Source organism: Macaca fascicularis, chromosome 12 (genome assembly GCF_037993035.2).
Source record: "Macaca fascicularis isolate 582-1 chromosome 12, T2T-MFA8v1.1".
NCBI lineage: Eukaryota > Metazoa > Chordata > Mammalia > Primates > Cercopithecidae > Macaca > Macaca fascicularis.
In genome coordinates this window covers 117383303-117401300 of record NC_088386.1, presented here as the reverse complement: position 1 = coordinate 117401300, position 17998 = coordinate 117383303, and the positions used below count along the sequence as shown (strand labels likewise).

The 17998-nt window shown below is 39.9% G+C and overlaps 1 protein-coding gene across 4 annotated transcripts in view; it reads left to right on the top strand.

Moving 5' to 3' along the window:
- Positions 1-17998, top strand: part of EPHA4 (EPH receptor A4) — a 157048-nt gene that overhangs the window by 112000 nt on the left and 27050 nt on the right. For all 4 annotated transcript variants that reach the window (XM_005574420.4, XM_065526159.1, XM_074008623.1 and 1 more), the window contains 4 exons: positions 5747-5871; positions 6997-7156; positions 8113-8224; positions 17891-17949. In XM_005574420.4, coding sequence (XP_005574477.1) covers positions 5747-5871; positions 6997-7156; positions 8113-8224; positions 17891-17949 — 456 coding nt within the window. The remainder of the gene's footprint in view (positions 1-5746; positions 5872-6996; positions 7157-8112; positions 8225-17890; positions 17950-17998) is intronic.

The following is a 17998-nucleotide window of genomic DNA, read 5'->3' as shown; positions in this document are numbered from 1 at the left end:
TTGAGGAAGTGAATACAAGAAAATTGCAGCATTCACATGAGTGGGGAGCAAGGAGAACTGCTGAGCTTTGAACCAAAGAAAGTTAAATTTACCATTTTCTTAAAGGCAGCCACCTCTGTTTGACATCAAAGCATCTCCTGTAATTTCTCCTTGTGAAATGCACCACTGTTAGAGAGTCATGATAGAGCCCCTAATCTGTGCTGTTTCTGTTTATCAAAAACACACACAGAGATAAAACCCACATGTACCTTCTGAACGCATTGTGGTCTGCTCTCAAACCAAATGTAACCACAGGTACACAGCAAATGGGGGTTCTATTTAGAACGCATTCTCAGTTTCTCAGGGATTTGTAGAACTGTGGATACAACATTCTTTGGAAGTGAAATTTATCTTGGAGCTCTATTAGAAAGCTCAGATCTTTCAACTGGAAAGCTTTGGTAAATTTTTCCTTTCATCCTCTTTTGGTTTTTGCTTCATCATTTTAAAAAAATGGTATTTTGCTACAATTTCACTTGTGTCCATTGGGTATGTGGATAAACAGAGTCTGTTCCCAATAATCCTGCTTGCTTACACTAAGACTGCAAAGGGCTCTCCACCCTATTAACCCCATGTTTCAACTTTATATCCGTTGGTGGCTGTTGCATATGTAGTAACTAATGGCTTCTGCTGGCAGTGACTGACTTTGCCCTAGTCCATCTTTGGAGGCTTATGATCCTTTTTGGATTTAGTATTATGACTTGGGAGTCTTACCACCACTCCACCTTGGCAGTTAGGAAGTCGGGAGAACTATTTGCATATGCCCTACAGATACAGAGAAGAAATGTGGAGCAAATTGTCAACACCTTCCTCAGCCTAAAGAGCAGAACCTCAAAATGCTGTCTGGAACAGGTGCAGTGATGCCTAGTTTTAATGTTAACTTACATTTGAATGACATTTTACAGGCTGTGTGTTTGAAAAATGTTCAGAAGCATCACACAGACCTTAGCAACAGAGACTCCATTTATAATTAGAGTTGTCATTTGCTTCACCCCAATTGTCAATATCTCAGTTAACCTAAATAGTACAACCAACCCCACAAAAGGTCTTCTGAAACAGGTGCAGATGGAAAGTTGTTTTAAGGATGGCTTACTTCTGGTACTTCATGTTTAGAAAATTTTTGCTGTCTACAGTAAAGATTTTTTTAGAGGAATTTTAATATGTAAAAATTTGACAAATTTGTTGAGCACCATTGAACGCATGTGTCACCATGATTTGTAAGTTAAAAAGAACAAGAAATGAGAGACATGTTTTGGGTTAAAAACTGCTGAAATCTCCTTGTGAGTAATAAAAAAATGAAGGTCTCTGGATAGGTATCTTAGACCAGCAAAACTGACATCTATGAGTCATTGGAGATTTTGCTGTAAAGGTTTGAAAATTAAGGACTCCATTGAATTAAATCACACATCTTTTTTAAAGAGCTACCTTTTCGGAGTGCTTGCCTTGTGATTTTTACATCATCATCTTTCTTTAACCATACTACTGTCAACTGACATGACCAGCTCTCATTGCTATGTGTCATGACTAAATTCCAGCCATTAAAGAATGCCTGCATTTGTCCGGAGGCACAAAACTGTCCTTAAAACAAGAACCTCCTTTATGAAAGAAATCCGTGGGTAGATAGGAATGCTTTTCAATCTATGACGCATCTCTTCCTTATAGTGAGAATGTGTTCATCAGCCCCCCAGCTTCTTCCTAGCTTCGCTTCTGACACTCAGCAGGTGTATTGAGTGTCTACAGATAGAATGTGTGAGAAAGTGTCCCCTACTTAACTCCTCTCCATCACCCATGAGAGAACTTGAATGAGAAGAGGGGCAGTAGGAATCGTCTCCTCTTAAATTCTTGAAAAATGGGTGCTCTGACTTGACATTGGAAAGTGTTTTCTACGTAAGACTATTATAAAAATTTCCCAAACCTTCTTCTAGTTAAGAAGAGGCGAAAGTATTTGGTGGTACTTAGTCTGATACCAAGAATTGTTTTTTATCTGGCCATGCTTACCCATTCCCCGTCTTGGCCTTGCTCCATAAGTGCTCATTAAGTATGTGTCTAGTGGCTGAGTTGATGGTGAGGAAGAACCTTGTCTCTACAAGATTTCAGAATGTAAATCAAAGAACTGAGTGGCCACTGAGAATCTTTTTTTTCTGCTTGGTCTTTTTATGGTGACCAAATTTTCTACTATAATTAGAAGCTCTCTTTTGAACTTAGGCATTGATTGGTCAAAGCTCTTATTGAACTATATATTTAAGGGTGGGATGGACAATCTTTTTTTAAAAAAATCTATTATCTCCTCTTCTAATTCTGTAAGCAAAGGGCAGAGCCCTGGAATATTGCAAATCAGGATTCAAGACCTTTGGGTTGGGCATGGTTTACCAAAGTGTGGAAACATACCAATGGTGGCATCAGAGATGATTTTCGGGAACACACTGATGAGATGTTATATAATACTGAATTGCCCTGTGTACAATGTAGTTCATTTTCAATTCTTTCTCAGTAATTCTGAGTACTCCAAGGTCAGAATCTCAAGTCGGTGCCCAGATATCCTTTGCTTCTCTAGCACTGGCTAATCTCTATTTTTAACAATCCTTGGAGAAGTAAGAGTGTCCAGCAAACATTGATAACATTGTTTCATTTACATGCAATGTTCATTTTTATGGTTACTTGACATTAATTTCAACTGATTACAGGGTTTCATTGATACCAGTAAATGAGAAATTTCTTTTTAAATACAACTGTTGAAGTTAAAGATACTGCATTTATTAAAGAAAATATTACTTAAATCATCTTACAAGCTGCAGAGGGATGTGGCAGCAAATGTGTGGCGTGGAAGTCTGATGCTTGGGAAACACCGCGGTAGGGGAAAATTGCAAAATGTCATTGGCAAATGCCTCATCTAGGGAAATGACCCACAGGCAGGCACACACAGTAGGGTGATGCCTTCCAGATGTAAAGTTGAAGCCTGTTTTGGAAATGGGGTAGAAAAGGCGGAGGAAAAGCCCATATGTGGCTTATGATGTAGAGAACATTCAAGCTGCCTCCTTTCCAAAGTGGCAGTATGGCAAAGCCCAGATTTTCTCAAACTCCTTCTTACTAGAGAAGATAAGCTCTCCACAGGTGGAAAATGACTGGCATCTTATACTTCAGTGCAGTTGTATATTTCAGGTACATTTCCCAACCTCACTTGTTCATGGATTGCTTGTGTCATTGTGCCCTGATAACATGCTCTTCTGAAGAACATCTGATCAATAAAGAATTTGGACTTTACAGCCATACAACATAATGCTCTTTGTGAATTCGATCTATGTATTCTGCTTTTCCTTGGTTGCATTTATTTGTCTAGTAGGTACAAAAGACAAATGTCAACTCAGCAGTTTTCTGACTGTCCTCAGCCTACATTCTATTTTCATTCAGTCCTTCATTCTTGCTTGCATTTCTCTTTCAATATCTCCTTATTCTCCATTTTTATGGCAGCTGTGTCAAGGTACACTCTGTTGGTTTATTTTCACATGTATGCGTATCAGCTTCCCAAGCAGGGCTGCATTAGAAATACTCTATGAGTTAACATGATTATATTGCCAACTCCCTGCGTGAGATTTTTTGAGCACCTTTGTTGAGTCCATTTTCCCTTTGAATGGTCACAGGAACACTGCTGCTCAAACTTCTAAAATAGAAATCAAGCTCATTTCCCATATGCAGCAGTTTAATGATAACCCAACCAGAGAGAAGCTGTCTTAGTTCATCAGTACATTCCAAGGGCAGGCAGGCAATTCGTTCCCAAGGAATCTGTCGATTATCAGGATCTGACCCAGACCGTTTCTGAGAAAAAGTTCATTTTATAATTTTATGATTGTTCTCCCTCCCACTTTCTTTCTGGTGACCTCACTTTTCTGTTTCATTTCTCAATCCTGAACATGAGAGTTTAAAGAGCACCTTTTGTGGAGTGTATGCTACAGTGGTCTGTTAGGCAATGTATTTATTACCTGGAGTGAAATGACTTTCCACAGCCAGGCAGTTTTCTTAGCCTCCTTGCTACCTCTATATTTTTCAGAGTCACTTTTTGCATTTTGTTCGACAATGGCTTTGTGTCAGCCAGGAAAGAAAGAGAAAACGTGAGCGTGTGTGTATGTGTGTGTGTGTGCCTGTGTGTGTGTTGGGACAAGGGAGCCTTAATGAATGTAATGAGCACATTTCCGTTGTTCATTTTCCTCAGATGTTCAGTGGCTTCCATATGTCTGCCGCGTGCAGCTTTGTTCACTGGGTTTGGTATTACTAACCTTGGGATTGCCTTTGATGGAGGACATTTGTATCTACTGTATCTTTCTCTTGTGTTTTTGCCTGAGATGCAATCTGGAATAGCTTTGGGACTGAGAGAGAGGAAAAAAAAAATAGGGGTGTGTGTGTGTGTGTATGTGTGTGTGTGCGTGTGTGCGTGTATGCCTGTTACCAGCCTAGTAGAGATCCCAGGCTGTCAAATAATCCCCTCCAGAAGACAGTCTCTACTGTACTGGATTCAGCTGGAAAACTCCCTTGTTTGACTATGGTGCGTCTGCTTGGTTTCCCTGCCATCAGTACACCCGTCAGACATGCTCAAGCAGGTTTGAAGCTTTTCCCATACCATTTTCAGTGACAATGTATTTTACTTTTTATCTTTGTTCTTTGGAGTTAGGGGTTGGCAGTCATACGCATGTATTGTAAAAGGGCAGGAGGATGACCCAGCACTAATTTATTCTTCCTCAGTGGCCAGTTTTTGACATTTGTTTCCCCAGTTTGGGAACAAAAGAATATATACATTGGAGTTAGGGAGCTCTCTAATCTCTGGCTCTCCAGGGCAGCTTTGTTAGATAAGATTAAGGATTTCATGAATGCTTTCCCTTCTCCCTGGAGATTGCGCATGGGTACCAGCCATTGTCGGTGTCAGCAGAGCCTGATAACGGCTGGCTGGAGATGCGACCACCACAGTGGAGAAGTGAGCATCAGGCAGCCTGGGTGTATGAATCTCAAGTGGGCCCTCCTTCCACCCCATAACACACCCGCTAGAGGGCTGCCTTTGTGTCCTTCGCAGTGGAAAGAGCAGGCAAAGGCAACATGTCAGCTCTCATAAAATAGCTGCAAAATGCCACGTGTGTTCAGAGAGACCAACACTGCTTGATTTGTATTCATTATTTACATGGTTGCGTTCAGACTGAACTCTTACTGTAATTAAGCAGTACTTTTATTTATATTGGAAAGTATGTAAATTGTTTGCCCTTTGGCATTCCCTACAATACTTATGGAAGACTTGTACATTCTCTTGCTCATATGAAATTAAAGTCCAGTAAGATGGCACTCATAATACTGGGAGGTAGGATTAGATGTAGCTTTACCGAGCTTAAAATGAGGTCTTCCAAAGGCTGTCATGGCTTACAAAAGGTTAAAAACAAGACAGCCTTCTCTGTAGCTACAGCCTTTTATGAGAAATGTCTCTACATGCTGTGGAAATGGTACTACAAGGCTTTTACTTCAGAGATTCTCTTTTTAAGACAAACACATACAAAAATATACTGGAGAGAAGGATAAAAATGGTATGATTTTATACTGAAGAGTAAAATGATCAAGGGGAAGACAAGACAATCTTTCACACTTTTCTTAAATAACATGAAATTATTTCTGGATACCACCAAAACCATTTCTTTTCCTAAAGAAAATGTCCTTTGTCTTTTGTTTTTTCTAACAGCACCATCATCCATTGCTTTGGTCCAGGCTAAAGAAGTCACAAGATACAGTGTGGCACTGGCTTGGTTGGAACCAGATCGGCCCAATGGTGTAATCCTGGAATACGAAGTCAAGTATTATGAGAAGGTATTACTTGAGTGAACAATACTCCTTCCTTCTTTCCTTCCTTCCTTCCTTCCGTCCCTCCCTCCCTCCCTTCCTTCATTCCTTCTTTGTTTCCTTCTTTCCTTCTTTCCTTTCTCCCTCCCTCCCTCCTTCTTTTCTTCCTTCTTTCCTCAACTCCTTCCCATCCTCCTTTGCTCCCTCCCTTCTGTTTAAGTGTTATCCAGTTGTAAGTCATGGAATACCAGTGAATCCCCGATCAAATGCATTTTGCTTCCCAATTAAGTACGATTATGAAATTTATCATTTACTTAGTTATACTGAAAAGCAGAAAATAACAATAATAATAATAATACATTGTATTGTAATATAACTATATCTTTACTATCTAGTAATGGAAATCAAGATAGCTAAGAAGTTCTAATCTATGAACCTTATATCAGGGAGAGTGACTCAGTTGAAATAATGATCTGTTTAAGTAGATCACTGCTATCCAGAATAAAGATGTGGGTTTTGATGACTTTTAATAGAAAGTCAGGGAAGGAAAATCACATTCTTCAGCCTCTTAAAGTTATAGAAAGGCATTATTTTTACAAATAACTTGTCTCTCTTAAAGGATAGAATTTTGAAGAGAGCTATTTGCATTCGAGGTTATCTAGAAAATGAACAATTGTCTTCTTTTTCTTTTTAAAGATAATCACTTATTGGCTTTCTTATTAAAAGTAGAAAAGGGACAGGATTTTTCCATTGAAACCATGTTACAACACATTTTACATTTTCTAGACAGAAAATAGAAAAAGACAAGGGACCTTCTCACAGTTATTTCTTTTAAATTGCTGGGTGTGGAGTTAGAAAAGCCACCAACCATCATTTAATGTTCCTTTCAAAAAAAAAAAAAAGAGTAGGAGGAAAGATCTGGATATGGTCAGCATCAATAACAGTCATACCTGAATTCCGCATTTCTTTCAACAAGTAAGAAGTAACAATAGTACTTATAACATCCAAGAGAATATAGGCTCCAGAGAGTTTATTCATCTCCATTTGCGTTCAGCTTCTGAGTCGACTGGCTTGACTCCTTTAATATTGCACCTAGAGTAAGTAGGAGATTTATTTTGCTACCTTCCCCAATTTTATCTTCCCATGATGTAGGATCAGAATGAGCGAAGCTATCGTATAGTTCGGACAGCTGCCAGGAACACAGATATCAAAGGCCTGAACCCTCTCACTTCCTATGTTTTCCACGTGCGAGCCAGGACAGCAGCTGGCTATGGAGACTTCAGTGAGCCCTTGGAGGTCACAACCAACACAGGTAACAAGGACCACCCGGACTCAGTCAATTCTGAGGCTATTTTTATAATACAGGTGAATCCCATTACTGTGAAATCTAAGGACTTGTCTATATTTTTTTGTTAGGCAAACATTTTGCTGCAATGAACATGGCTTGAAATAAGTTAGCCAATGTCTGTAACTTAGAAAACTTCATGTGATTTAGAGAAAGGCATTTTCAAAGTACTATCTGATTTGTCTTTTCCTATGAATGAAAAATGTTGCCTATTTTTCTCTTGTTTTGAGCCTTCTATAAACCATGAAAAATGGGATTACTAAACTGACAAATTGAGGGTTGCATAGCTACCCAACATTAATATAGGGAATTTTCTCCCTGAGACAATTAAAGACGGCACCACAAATATTTTTCCCTACTTATTTCTAAGAATCATTTAAATCAAGTCAGATAAGCTTTTTTTTTTAAAGACCCTTTGAACAAACATATCAAATCTTTAAACATTGTGAGTTGGATTGACTGGTTGACTAAATTTAAAGTGCTTAAGAGGGGCGTACCCGTGAACAAGCAGTTGGTGTAAGATACCTCCATCCCCAGTAATTAATGAACCCAAATTGGACGTATTTGATAAAAAGATGATAGGGCAGAATTTTTGACTTCAAGAAAGAAACTTTGTTCACAAATTATTAAATAAGAATAAAAAGCAGAAGAGAAAGTAGAGTTGAATCTGAAAGGGATTGACATCTTTTGAAATTATCCAGCAAGGGTACAAGGAGGAAGTGGCTTTTGAACTAGGCAAAAAGAGGCAGGTTTTTGATAGCTCTGGGGGAAGGAGGTACATTCAAAACTGCTGCCCTTTCTGAAATGTTCAAGTGTCTTTCTCTCTCCAAGTGGCTTCAGAACATTGAAAACTGTGACCCATTCAGAAGTTCTGCCTCCTAAGACTTTCCCAAAGGTGACCCTTATGTAATTGTCATTCCCAGTGCCTTCCCGGATCATTGGAGATGGGGCCAACTCCACAGTCCTTCTGGTCTCTGTCTCAGGCAGTGTGGTGCTGGTGGTAATTCTCATTGCAGCTTTTGTCATCAGCCGGAGGTAAGCACTGAAGCCGCTCACTGTGCAGCCCCCCCACCTTCCCAGTATTTATGATGGTTTTTTTTCTCCTCCACACAAAGCTAAGGCTTTTGATTGCATCATAAACATGACATCTGCATCCCAAGCTTCCTCCTTGTTGCTTTGATCTTCCCACACCCCCACTAAAGCTGCTAGCTGTACCCTGGTGGCAGGCTGAGAGGTCCGGAAGGACCCAGCTAATTGTAGGAAACAAAGCTGAAGAGCAAGCCAGTGGGAGATTTCTAGATACTTTAAGCTGCCAGGTGTTACGTTTATCCCTCTCTTAAGCCTGGACTCACTGCCAAAGGCAAGAAAAAGCCCTATAAAACTTGGGCCCCAATATTGAGCTCTGTCATTTGCCAGCTACTACTACGTAAACCTTTTTGAGTATTTCTATTCTGTAAAATAGAGATAATTATTATCTGCCTCAAAGGGTTATTGACAGTAGAATTTTGATATGCAAAATAGATAATACAGCACACAGGAGGTGCTTCAACATGATTTTGGTTAACAGTAATGGTCACTAAAGCAAAGAAATGGGTACTGCACGTTCAGTCTTCCCCCAGGAAAGACCGTCAGCATTTCCAGAGAATCAATGGATTTCCAGAGATTATCCCTTGAGCAAATCATGGGCATGACATTGCTCTTGGAAATGAACCTAAACCATCTGAGTCCTTGTCGCCTAAGTACTTACAATCTGACTTGTTACTTAAAAAATAATCTAAAAAGGAGAGAGAAATAGCAACAGATTAGCAGCATCTTCTTTTGAACCAGTTTTTCTTACTCTTTTCGTCTCCATTTACTTACTCCTGTCGCCTGCCTAGAGGCTCCAGAGGAGTGGTCATTGATATGTGCCACGCACCTGGGCCTTATTTGTCTTTTATGTGTAAGAATCTGCCTCTTGGGCCGGGCGCGGTGGCTCACGCCTGTAATCCCAGCACTTTGGGAGGCCGAGGCGGGCGGATCACAAGGTCAGGAGATCGAGACCACGGTGAAACCCCGTCTCTACTAAAAATACAAAAAACTAGCCGGGCGAGGTGGCAGGCGCCTGTAGTCCCAGCTACTCGGGAGGCTGAGGCAGGAGAATGGCGTGAACCCGGGAGGCGGAGCTTGCAGTGAGCCGAGATCGCGCCACTGCACTCCAGCCTGGGCTGGGCGACAGAGCGAGACTCCGTCTCAAAAAAAAAAAAAAAAAAAGAATCTGCCTCTTCCCTGATCTGCATCCCCATATACCATCAACTGTTTCACAAGATAGGGCTGTTGGTGAAAAAAAAGGGCTAAACCTGGGGATGTCAAAAGGATCCTCTTAAACGTAAAGCTTTTCATTTTCTAGAAGAGGGAAGTAATCCTAGGAAAGAAGTAATTCTTGCCCAAGGTCGTCACATTGCCATAGTGGTAGTCTGAGCTACTACTGGCCCCACCAGTAGCTGTACTTGGCTCTCAGGCCAGTATCTGTTGCATTATCCCTCTCTGCCTACTGATGATCTCACCAATGTCATAGCAATGCCTTTGGCTATTTCCACTGGCATGGGCAAGCCACTATGCTTTTACTTTCCTCTGATATACATTATAATTAGAGTGATGACCATATAATCTAGTTTGCCTGGATAGTCCCAGTTGGTGCTTGTATTTCTTTTCTTTTATTATTATTATTTTTTTTCTGAGACGGAGTCTTGCTCTGTCGCCCAGGCTGGAAGTGCAGTGGCATGATCTTGGGTCACTGCAACTTCTGCCTCCTGGGTTCAATCAATTCTTCTGTCTCACCCTCCTGAGTAGCTGGAATTACAAGCACCTGCCACCACACCTGGCAGCTAATTTTTGTATTTTTAGTAGAGACAGGGTTTCACCATGTTGGCCATGTTGGTCTCAAACTCCTGACCTCAAGTGATCTGCCTGCCTCAGCCTCCCAAAGTGCTAGAATTACAGGCATAAGCCACCGTGCATGGCTATGTATTTCTTAATATCATGCCCCCACCCTCACTCTCCAAAGTGTCCTGGTATACAGGGGCCAATTATGTTCACTCTAATATAACACAGTATAGAACAACACATTCTGTACAGGCATCTATTTTACATTGTGTTCATTGCTTTTGATGCAAAATCTATGTTGGATTAGAGTGATGAGTCAAATCTTGAGATGTTAAATCCACAATAAATTCTCATTTCTGTTTCTTTAATATACACACATATAAAAACATATAGACACTGGCATGCCTACTATATTCAAAACAGCAGTATATCTTGGCCTTCAGAAACTTAAGGTTGACCTGCATAGAATTTGAATTCCCACTGTTCTTTCCTTCCCTGGTATTTGATTTTGAAAGCCAATCAAGATGGCCCTCTTTCTTGTACATTGCCATTTAGTTTTGTATATGTACACATGCTGTGCATATAACCACCGGGAAATGTATGCATTAGTATATATCCATCTGATGGTGGGAAGCAAGGAGCATGTCGGGGAGTGTATAGGAATTACATGTGCTTTTTTTATTTTATACTTACATATTTCTGTGTCTGAAATTTTCACAGTATCCAGAAATAATCTTTGTTATTAGAAAATAAAGATGTTTAATGGTTTAAAAACAGATACAATTCATTAAATACCTCCACTTCTAAAAATATTTGATAAAAATTCAGCACCATAGGATGCTCAGAGCACTTCTCTGCAGAAAGTAGGTGTTGACCTTGTGTCTTGACCATCTCTTTGACTTTACTGGAAACATTCTCTAGTTGTAGTCCAGCTTTGCTTTACATTTACTTTGCTTTTTTGTTTTTTGGTATAAGTGGCCCTAAGTACAGCAGTCAAACTGGAGTAATGAGAAATAAGTTACCTCATTATGAGTTCCCTTTGGATGTTCTACTTAAAACATTGGCTTTGATGAAAAGAAAGGAAAAACACGTGAACATGTAATCGGGGAGACAAGTTTATTAAAAGCCATGACTACGGAAAATAGCATCCTTAAGCCTGATGACTTAATTTCCTCTCTGCCTTTATTGATCACTTTATTACATAAGGTAGGATTGATAGCAGGATGCATCGGATTTCCAATTATGAGTCCCCACCTTAGAGAACTGAGCCTGTCGAGTTACCTAGCGATGATTCCTGTCCCTTCTCCCCCATTAAAAAAAAATGTCACTTCCCAAGGCTGATAAACAGTGCTTGGTGATTGGTCCTCAATGGATCACTTTTTAGAAAATGAAATGTCAACCCCTTGCCCTCATATTGATTCTTCTTTAGTGTCGGCCGTAAAGCTGTCATGGGAAAGGCCGCCTGGAGCCAGGTAGCTGACAGGTTTGCAGTGGCTCATGCACACTCAGCCAATTCTTCTCCTCACGCAGGTTGTCTGCTGTGTTATCTTGGACTATAAATGTTTAAATGGGACAAGAACAGGTGAACAGAGAGGAGACAGGTAGTGGGGACGAAAGCCTGGCCCAGGCTTTTCGTGAGAGGACAAATGAAAGGTAGTACATGGTACTGGCGAAATAATCTTGCCAGACTTCAGCCAGTAGTATGAGAAAGCAAAAGATTAAGCACCCTAGCCTATAAAATCTGAGTCATGTCCTTTAACGATGGGGCTGCTTTGTGCTTCTTAGAATCACCGAATGTTTGTGCCGGAAATGATGCTACAGACAGATCTGTTGCGGGGTCCTCTTGAAGTGACTCCCATTCTGCTGATGGCATGCAAGATTTCTAAGGAAGTCGATGGACAGAAACTCACGTAGTGAGAAAAGTTTCAATCCTTCTGATGACCTCAGAGAGAAAATCGGCTTGGTGCTCGTTTGTCATTTAAGAAAGAGGAAGCAGCCTCAGGCCCACAGTTGATATCCTGCAGGATTTTTTTTATAGCAATTGTTTCATTTATTTCACTGTACATGTTCAGCCTAGAGAAGCCTGAGCCTAAGGCAAGCCAGAATAATCTACGCTTTTTTCAGTGAGATCTACTTTTTTCTTTTGGCCAACTGGAACATGTAAGCATTTAGGGATTGCGGTGAAAGAATCAAACTACTAAATTTATAAAATACCTAAAATGAGATGTTATACTAAGCACATTGATTTAGCTATATTGTATATTTTTACCACCCACATTTATGTTAAGCAACTTAATTTTATATTTTCTGTAGGCATCTTTTTGATCTGTGTCTTTCTCATCACTCAAGATATAATTTCAGAATTCTTTCAGCTTTCCAGAGCACATAATTGTACTTGTTATCTAGGTTATTTTAAGACACAACCCTTCTTGTACCTATGTGATGCTGTCCCTATAAATTTTATTTCAAACCACAAACAAATCTCTATTTGTACATTCTCTAGCAGCAAGTCACCATTTTCACATTTATATATTTATATATTTGTGATCTCCACAACATAACCACTTTTCTATATTGTTTTTTTAAAGTGATCTTTAAAAGGACTGTTAACAATGACATCCTAAAATACAAATATAAGGTTGTAACCTCCAGGACTAATGACTGAATCTATGTTAAATTTCTCTGATACCCTCTTCCCTTTTATAGTAATGATTTCATCAAGTTATCTTCAAAAGCATCACAAACTAGTATTAATTCAGATTGTTTTAGGGTAGTGTTTTTTCCAAAACAATATTACAGTATTTATTTATTTATTGAGACAGTCTCACTCTGTTACCCAGGCTGGCGTGCAATAGCGCAATCTCAGCTCACTGCGACCTCTGCCTCATGGGTTCAAGTGATTCTCATGCCTCAGCCTCACGAGTAGCTGGGATTACAGGTATGTACTACCACACCCAGCTAATTTTTGTATTTTTAGTAGAGACGGGGTTTCACCATGTTGGCCAGGCTGGTCTCGAACCCCTGACCTCAGGTGATCTGCCCACCTCGGCCTCCCAAAGTGCTGGGATTACAGGCGTGAGCCACCACACCTGGCCCCAAAGCAGTATTTTATTATTCAGATGTGAAAAAACAATTTTAAGAAAGGACTAGAATACAAGAACAGCCCCTATTTCTTAAAGGACAACTTGGTAGTGAGGGAAAGTCTTACTGATAACCAGACACATGCTGTTTTTATGCTAACCTTCTAATGATTGCTAGTGACACTGGGTTTCCATTTATGTTAGGGTTATAAAGTACCCGCTTTACCTGGATAAGGAAAAAGAAGTGAATTGATTTTAAGAAAAAACTGAAGTGGTTATGACAACATTTATTTATGTATTAGGTACTGGAGGCCTAAAGAGATTAAACAAATAAGCGAAGGTCACATGGCGAGTTAGTTGCTGATCAGGACAGGAATTCAGCTCTCGTAACTTCCAATACTGGGATAGATATATTATTTTAATATCTTCTTGACTGACAAAGTTGACCTACATAAAAACACTGACATTGGCACTTCTATGGAACCAAAGCTTCAAGAGTCTGCTAGTGATGTTGGTAAGATTTGTAATCTGTGAATTAATGTGCAAGTCTATTACACAATATAAAGTCAGAGTTTACAAGTTAATTTTCTCCTCCTATTGAAGGTTAAGGTTTTCCACTTCGGAGCTAAGAGTTCACGTAATGCTAAAAGCGTTATCGTTCAGCCTGTGCTACCACACCCGGCTAATTTTTGTATTTTTAGTAGAGATGGGGTTTCACCGTGTTGGCCAGGCTGGTCGCGAACCCCTGACCTCAGGTGGTACGCCTGGGCCCTAATTTCCTTCCCTGGAGTATTATGATCATGTGAAAATGAAAACACTTAAGTGTTGGCCTAATTCAGCTCTGAGGAAGTCATGTAAATGCACACAACTGGGGGTAGATGATACCTTGGGATCATTTCTAAACAACTTGTGTGCAACCATTTCAACATGCTCCTCGTGAACAGCATTTAGACATCATTTGGTGCAAGAACAATGACAGCTTAAAGAAGGGGAAAAAGAAGAATGGCTTCTGTGAATCTTCATGGGTGATGCGGTTCCGTGCTGGAAAGGGACCTCCTGGAGCCACGCTAGTTACATTGCTTTATCTTTAATATGCGCTTTAGCTGAATACATTACTTACCTTTTGCTAATTAGTTTTGGAACAGTGAACCACATCAGTCAAATCTGTCCACTTGACCAGAAAAGTTAGTAATTTAGTAAAAGCACGGTTTATGCTGGGCCCCTGCCTTGCTCCCCCTCTCTATTTTGTTTGCTTTATTGGATACTTAAGGTGCCAGGAACAGCACGTTGGTTGAGAGGACTCACGCTGTTCTGCAACAATGTCTGTTAATACCCTTATTACCGTGTCCCTTGGACTGCAGGAGGGCTTAGTTCACACTCTTTCAAAGTTTCACCTGCAGCGTGCGTCCTTTTCTCCAACTCCTGTGGCTGAAAGGGTCCATGTTTCCTTCTGGAGCATTTGCTAATAAAACACTCCACTCCTTCCCAATTTTAATCAGCTTGTCCACGTCTCCATAATTAGAAAACCTTCAACAAAGTTTTCCTGCTGCCATTCAGGTGATCAGCCTCTGATGTCAGTTTCGAGTTAGGACTTCAGGCAGTGCGGCTTCCTGCAGGCTGGCCGCCCCAATGGGGAACTTCAAGGGGCTTCCTTTCATGGGATGATAATGGGCCACATTGTCCTACTCTGAGCCAAGGCAAAAGGGCCATCAGGTGTTAAAGGCAGAACAGGACACAGGCATTTTCGTTTTCCAGATATTTTTAAAAAGCAAACAGACTACTGTTAGCCTTTGAACAGTAATCCTTGTTTTTTTTTTTTCCAGCCATTTCCTGCAGTCTTAAGGTTCCTCTCCTCCAAATAACACTCCACGTAAAAAATTCTCGGTTAAAAACACACCTTCACCACTAATTTAATTCCTTCTTCTATGTTTAGAAGTCTGAGGAAGGGATGGGTGTGTCAACCTTATAATTAATGACCCCTGTCATTTTGTGTTTCCTCTGGCTTTGCACATATTTAATGAATGTGCTTGATGTAAGACAGATAAACACTTTCCCGGGCAGCTTCAGGCCATGGTTTTCTATGGTATATGCCAGGCTTTTGTTTCATTAACAATTTTAAGTTGGTACCAAAGCTTTCTCATTCTGAGCATTTTTTTTTCCTTCTTCAAAGGAAAGAAATTCAAATCAGTATTCGAAATCTTAAGTGGTTTAAAAGATATACTTGTAATTTTAGATAATGCTTTTAGGAGCTCTGATAAGACAAAATCCTTCAGGCTGGCAAGACCCTATCACACCCTTGGGACCAATCTATGGCATTTTCCCGACATAAAATGTTATTTTAGTAGTCCCTGACCTCACACTCTTATATTTCCTTTAAAAGAAGGGAAAGGACGGGGGTGGAGGGAGGGGAAGAAGATTGGAGGAGACTTCATCTTTTATAGAAAGTTGTTTGGCTTCAGGGTATTTAAACCTGTTTAGTTACTTCGATGAAGCAATGGATTTTAAGAGCAGTTGAATTCATTTTAAGTGAATGTACTGATATAAAACGTAACACTACTTATAATTAACTCTCACTAGGTATCCTTACGTAACTAGTTTCCAGTAAGAGAGGCCCTGTGAAGTCGTGGGCTGGATCAGGGTTTCCACAAAGTCCTGTACTTGCTGGGAGAACACGTGGTGATCCTCTTGCTCCCCACCCCCTACCCCACCCAGCTCCATATCCTCATCCACAGGGAAACTGAGCGTGTGTCTGTCTGCCTGGTTGCTTTCATAGGGTTGTCATGAAGATGCAATTAAATAATAGACTCTGGCTGGGTGCGGTGGTTCATGCCTATAATCCCAGCACTTTGGGAGGCCTCTGTGAGCAGATCACTTGAGGTCAAGAGTTTGAGACGAGCTTGGCCAACGTGGTGAAACCCCGTCTCTACTAAAAATACAAAATTAGCCGAGTGTGGTGGCGGGTGCCTATAATCCCAGCTACTCAGGAGGCTGAGGCAGGAGAAGCGCTTGAGCCCTAGAGGTGGAGCTTGCAGTGAGCTGAGATCATGCCACTGTACTTCAGCCTGAGCAACAGAGTGACACTCCGTCTCAAAAAATAAAAAATAAATAAATAAAAACAATAGACCCTTTGAAAAGTTAAATGCAAAGGAAAATGCAAGCTTATGATTTGGGACTGAAATACCGTACTTCACAGTTAGCTGTCGTCACTGGAGTCTCTGTTTTGCTAAGTTGGTTCCTGCTTTGCAAACAGTTAGGGGAGGAGATAATACATGAGATGAAAGCACTTTGAAAAGTTAAATGCAGTGTAAAAATGCAAGGTATTATTATTTGCCAGGGAATTATCCACACAGAGAAACATCTGTAGGCTCTGAGGGTCTGATTGCTGAGCTGGTTCCTGGGCTGCTGACAATTAGGAGAGGAATATGGGAGGGAAGCTTGGAGCATGTGACCAGGATCCGCTGCCTCTCTGGTTGCACTGCCTGGCTCCTTTAGGTTCTCTGTTGTTCTCTCTTTGTCATAATCATCTGCCTTTCTACCTATTCAAAGTTTAAGAGTTTGGGGTATAGGATTTTGACAGGATCACACTGCCAAGACAACGTGGCCTTGGGGGAGTTTTTCCTCATCTCAGACACTGTTTCTTTTTCTGTAAGAGTCTTGCCTTACCTTGTGTTTGAAGCTCTAAGAAAACCTAAGATATAAATTCCAGTGTAAATTTTACATTTCTGACAGAAACATAAATGTATACATTTTATTTACTAATTTGGTCTCAACTCCCCAAGTTTTAGACAGCTGTAATATCAACTGAGTTGATTTTCTGATTCCTTTAAGTGATATATATTCTCCTGATTCACAATGTATATATATTTTTGGTTTCCAAGGCTTGAGTTGATTTTCCAGTTTGTATAAGAGAGATATATACATTCCTGATTGAAGATTTATGTGTACTAAAGATTTCCAATCCACAAAGCTTTATAACAAAGCCAGATTTACACTATTAAAAGTTGTAGGAGCAGAATGCCAAGTTTAAGATAATGCACCATTTTACTGAAAGTGAATCAGGCAAAGCAAAACAAAGCTTCTCATTTTTACCCTTGCTCATTTTTTACAAATTAGGGAACATAATTCAGTACAAAGCAAATACTTACTTTTAAACTTTTCATTAATAAGTTGGGAATTTGTATGCAGCAACTGAAACCAATGACCGCAAAAGTGTTGTTTCAAGAGTATCACGTGATATGATAATGAATTTTTGTGGTAGTAGTTATCTGGTTATAGCAATAATATTTACTAATACCCATCACATACTGAACATTATTGCCGTTTGATTTACGCAGAACTACCCATGGAAATTTAAAATATATATATACATACACACATATATATACACACGTACATATATATACACACATGTGCATTTATGTAAATGGAAAAATAGCCAATAAACTTATCTTCAGTAAGATAAATTTTCTCTGAGAGATTTTGAATTATAATTATATTATAAAACATTTGCTTTAAGCTATTGTAAGACACCTCAGTTGAAAACTGTGGTTCGGAGGTGTCTCTGACTGCTTGAGCTTAAAACCATGACTTACTACCCGGGTGACAAGTATTTCATCTCTTGTAAGTCTCAGTTTTCTCATCTCTGAAATGTACATAGCATACCTGCCTGACTTACGGTAGCAACAAATTTGTCTTATGGCATGTGTTAAAGCTTAGGTGTTTGAGGAAAATAATTCTCTTTTTTAAAAAATTTTAATAGACGGAGTAAATACAGTAAAGCCAAACAAGAAGCGGATGAAGAGAAACATTTGAATCAAGGTACAAAAAAATTGGATTAAAAAATTTTATTTTTAGAGCCTGTCTCACA